The sequence below is a fragment of the Penaeus vannamei genome, unplaced genomic scaffold (genome assembly GCF_042767895.1).
Source record: "Penaeus vannamei isolate JL-2024 unplaced genomic scaffold, ASM4276789v1 unanchor2348, whole genome shotgun sequence".
In the NCBI taxonomy this organism is placed as follows: domain Eukaryota; kingdom Metazoa; phylum Arthropoda; class Malacostraca; order Decapoda; family Penaeidae; genus Penaeus; species Penaeus vannamei.
Window position 1 is genome coordinate 1,809 of NW_027215339.1, and position 4,694 is coordinate 6,502.

Sequence of the window (4,694 nt, forward strand, 5' to 3'; positions counted from 1 at the left end):
CGAGTGAGTGCGTCTTGTACGAATTTTGTTTATTTGTTTGGGCGACTGGGTTTGTCTATTGCCAACTATGTTTGTTTATTTGTGTTTGTTTAGGCGAGTGAGTGTGTCTAGTGCGAATTTTGAATGTTTGTCTGTGTTGTCTGTGCGAGAGAGTGCATTCGTTGCAAATTTTGTTTGTTTGTTAGGGGGTTGGGGAGTCATGTATATCTTAATATTTGTTTGAATAAATGTACAAATAAAACAACGAAAAGAAGACACACTAATATGTCGAAAGTCTTTTTGCTGTATCGCTTCTCCATATATGTTTTTGTGTGATGCATCTACCAAACTGTCTATCTTTCAATCAATCAGTCTGTCTTTATCTATCAATCATTTAAGCTATCTGTCTATCATTCAATTAATCTATCTATCTATCATTTGATTAATCTATCTATCTATCATTTAATTAATCTATCTATCCATCATTCAATTAATCTATCTATCCATCATTCAATTAATCTATCTATCTATCATTCAATTAATCTATCTATCCATCATTCAATTAATCTATCTATCCATCATTCAATTAATCTATCTATCCATCATTCAATTAATCTATCTATCTATCATTCAATTAATCTATCTATCTATCATTCAATTAATCTATCTATCCATCATTCAATTAATCTATCTATCTATCATTCAATTAATCTATCTATCTATCATTCAATTAATCTATCCATCTATCATTCAGTTAATCTATCTATCTATCATTCAATTAATCTATCCACCTATCACAGACCATATCCACCGAACGAAGCCACATCCACGCTAATTAAAGGCCCGTCGCCAAAATCGCCAATATCGCCAATTTCTAGGCACTCCTCCTCCCTTCTTCCTTTCCTTCTTTCCTCCCTTACTCTCCCTCCTTTCCTCCTTTCCATCCTTCCTCTCCTCCCTCCCTCCTCTTCCCTTCCTCGCTCCTTTCCTCCCTCTCTCTCCCACACCCTCACTCTCAGCAGCATCCCCCCCCCCCCTCTCTCTCTCTCTCTCTCTCTCTCTCTCTCTCTCTCTCTCTCTCTCTCTCTCTCTCTCTCTCTCTCTCTCTCTCTCTCTCTCTCTCTCTCTCCCGTCTGCCTTCGCCCGGGAGATGATCGAAGCCCCGCCCACCTACCCGCCCTGTTACCTGCCGCCCCGCCCCCCTCCCCCCCCTCCTGGCTCTGCTCCTCCAGATGCTGCGATTAGTTTGATGTTGCGAGGAAGGTGATTGGGAACCGGGGTGATTGGGTTCTTGATTGGGTCGATGGCTGGGGGCTCGTTGGATGACTGGCCGGCTGACCGATCGGTTGTGGTGGAGTGGATTGGGTTGTGTGGTCGGTTTGGGGATTTTTTTTTGTGTGTGTGGGAGGGGTGGGGTGAATCAGCTGGGTGACTGATTAGGTGTGATGGATGACTTACCTGTTGTGATGGATGGATGACTTTATTTGATGGATGGATGACCAGGTGTGATAGATGGATGACCAGGATTGATAGATGACTCACCAGGTTTGATGGATGACTCACCTGATTATGTGCGATGGATGGGTGATTTGGTGTGATGCATGACAACCCAGTCGTTGTGGATGACTGATTATTTATGGAGATGGATTACCTGGGAGGACCGAGTAGTTAGTGCGAATCTGGATGACTGGTGACTGACTTTTCAAGTAAATGTTTAGTTCGCTGACTGACTAGATATTTGGGTATTGACTGAATAACAAGACAGCGTTCGGTCCAAAGTTTCTAAGGTTCTGGCAGGAAGTTATCGTTCGGAGAAATTAAACGTTTTGTTATTTATTTGTTCAGTCGTTTATAAGAAATTCATTGTTATTGCTATAATATTATGAAATAGAATAAAATATATTATTAATAATGATGTACACACACACACACACACACACACACACACACACACACACACACACACACACACACACACACACACACACACACACGCACGCACGCACGCACAAGTTACACGCACACGCAGTCACTGGTTTATAAATTGCACACGTGATCTCAGATATCTACGATTCCTAAGAACCCCAGACATGTCATGCCCTCCCTCTGTGCCCGCAGGTGGCCTCTCGGGGATGTTCCGGTGGGAGGCGAGCGACCAGGTCCACGGCACCGGCTCCAACGTGTTCACCGTGGCCGCCCGGGCGCTGCACATCAGCCTCGTGCGGAACGAGCAGCTGCACGTGTTCCCGATGATGCAGCAGCCGCTCTCGGCCGCCGTCCTGCTCGCCGTCACGAACGACTTCAACATCCAGAGGTCGCTGGTGTACGTGATCCGCCAGGCGCCGTCCCTGGGACAGCTGCTCCTGGAGGAGGCGGGGGGCGTGCTGGTCCCCGTCGACAACTTCACCCAGCGGCACCTGAACGACTCCCGCATCGTCTTCGAGCACACGAGCCCCTTCTCCGATCTCTCAGCGAGCGACATGTTTGTCTTCGACGTGGAGACTCCGTTTGCAGAGCCGCTGAAGAACCAAGAGTTCCACATCGAAATATCTGTGGCCAGTCCGCGCGGAGGAGGCCTTGAGCGCTACCTGGGGCTGGCGCCTCTCGTGGTGGCGGAAGGAGGTCAGGCGACGGTGAGGCAAGACAACCTGAACCTCTCTGCCGTCTTGGAATTCATCGAGACGTACCCGGGGGCTGGCGTAGCGGTGCGATTCCCGCCACAGCTCATCGCCACCGTCACCTCCACGCCTGTGAATGGCATCTTCACGCTGAGAGACAGGAACATGACTGAGGGCTACACCTTTACCGTTCGCGACATCGAAAGAGGCCGTGTGCGGTATGAGCACGATCACAGTGACACCCTCACAGATAGCCTAGGCTTCACTGTTCACCTTGCTGGAAATGGCTCATCTCCAGATGTACTACTCTTTAATGGATCACTAAACGTTAGTGTAACACCAGTGAATGACCAACCCTTCACTTTAGTCACCAGTGCCCCAGTTCTGTATGTTGTGCACCGTCAGAATGCAATTATCACCAACCACAGTTTGCTAACCACAGACCCTGACAATGTTCCAAAGGATATTGTGTACGAACTGATGAGCGCTCCTGATCATGGGCGTCTCATCCACGTTGACAACTTCAGTGTAGCTGTTCAGTCTTTCTCACAAGAAGACGTGGATGCTGGCAGGATCCTGTATGCTCATGATGGAACTAATGGATCAGCCCGCTTCTATTTTAAAGTGTCAGATGGGAAACACAACCCTAAATACTCTGTTTTTACCATTGAAGTTCTGCCTCTCACTTTAGAGCTTGTAAACCATACTGTTATCCCCCTGAAACAAACTTCTACTGTTGCTTATATTATGCCTCGTCATCTTGCAGCCAACACAAATGGCAACAGCAACCATATCTTCTATAATGTTACTAGATCACCCCGATTTGGTCGGTTGTATATGAATGACCAAGTGATCCACACATTTGGACAAAGCAATATTGATAAAGGAGAAGTTCTGTATATGCAAACAGATTTGACAGAACCATCGGATAATTTTAGAATAGATCTATGGACATGGGAAGCATCTATTCGTGATGTAGAAGTAAGGGTTGTAGTGACACCTCTTGTAGACACCAAACCATTGATTGCAACGGTAGGTGGAAGAACCCGACTTACCTTAGACCACTTGGATGCTTCCCAACTAGCCACCATTACAGGCAGCAATCCTGTATACAAAGTGAAGAAAAGACCTCGTTTCGGGAAGCTGAAGAAGATCAGTCGGCGGACGAGGAGATCTGGCAGGTCCTACGAAGTTCAAGAGTTTACACACGAAGACATAAGGGCAGGCCTTATATTTTATATTGCAAGGAATCTCAATCTGAGGGCTGATGAGCCTCTGCATGATCATGTCCACTACATCCTTAAGGTACCAGCACCAGGTTTTCAACCAGCAGAAGGAACACTCCGCCTTAGTTTGGTGGAGAGTATGGAGGCTGGAGCAGCATTAGAAGAAGGTGCAGGACCGCCAAGACATCTGCGCCCTGAAATCCTCTCACCTACGGGAGACATTGAAGATCCCTCATCAAACTCGGAATCCTCTAGTTTATTCCCTGGCATTCCCATGGATTATATAATTGTCATTGTGGCCTCTGTTGGAGCTGTGATGGCTGTTATAGCTCTGATGGTGCTGGTACGCTGTGCTACTCGTCGGCGACATAGTGACAAGCGCAGTGATGTTGGAATGGATGGTGATGTAGCCTCCCTACCCCCACCACTGCCAACCGATTCACGACCCAACTCCTTCATGACAGACGATATGTCAGAACTGGAGTGCCGGCCCCCAGAACTACCATCGTCCCCAAGGCCTGGCCGCCACCACCACTTACACAATGGTGGCAGTGGTGGGATGGGTCTGGCAGCACACCTCACAGATTCTGATGCCTCCTGGCCCCGTGACCCATCTCGGGAGGTCTCACCGGCAGTGCCTCAGTGCAAGGTACGGTGGAAGGTTCTGCCTAGCAGCACCTGTGTCTGATCATGTGTTTTTAGTAGTAATGTTTGTTTAGTTTTAAAAACTGGCACATTTTTTGTTAACTTTTTAAAGAATCAATTATTTATACTTAAACTTTCCAGAGATTTTGATAATTTTTCTTTGCACATTTCTCCTTCTTAGCTTTAGCACTTTAAGAGACAAAGCAAAACTTTAAAAGACCTACAG

At 46.8% G+C, this 4,694-nt stretch overlaps 1 protein-coding gene across 1 annotated transcript; it reads left to right on the plus strand.

Moving 5' to 3' along the window:
• Positions 1–2,100: 2,100 nt before the first annotated feature.
• Positions 2,101–4,474, plus strand: LOC113822188 (chondroitin sulfate proteoglycan 4; the record flags this gene model as incomplete). The annotated part of the gene is given in 1 exon segment (XM_070120073.1): positions 2,101–4,474. A coding segment is annotated over 1 exon segment (2,363 nt), but the record flags the coding sequence as incomplete, so codon positions are not given.
• Positions 4,475–4,694: the final 220 nt, after the last annotated feature.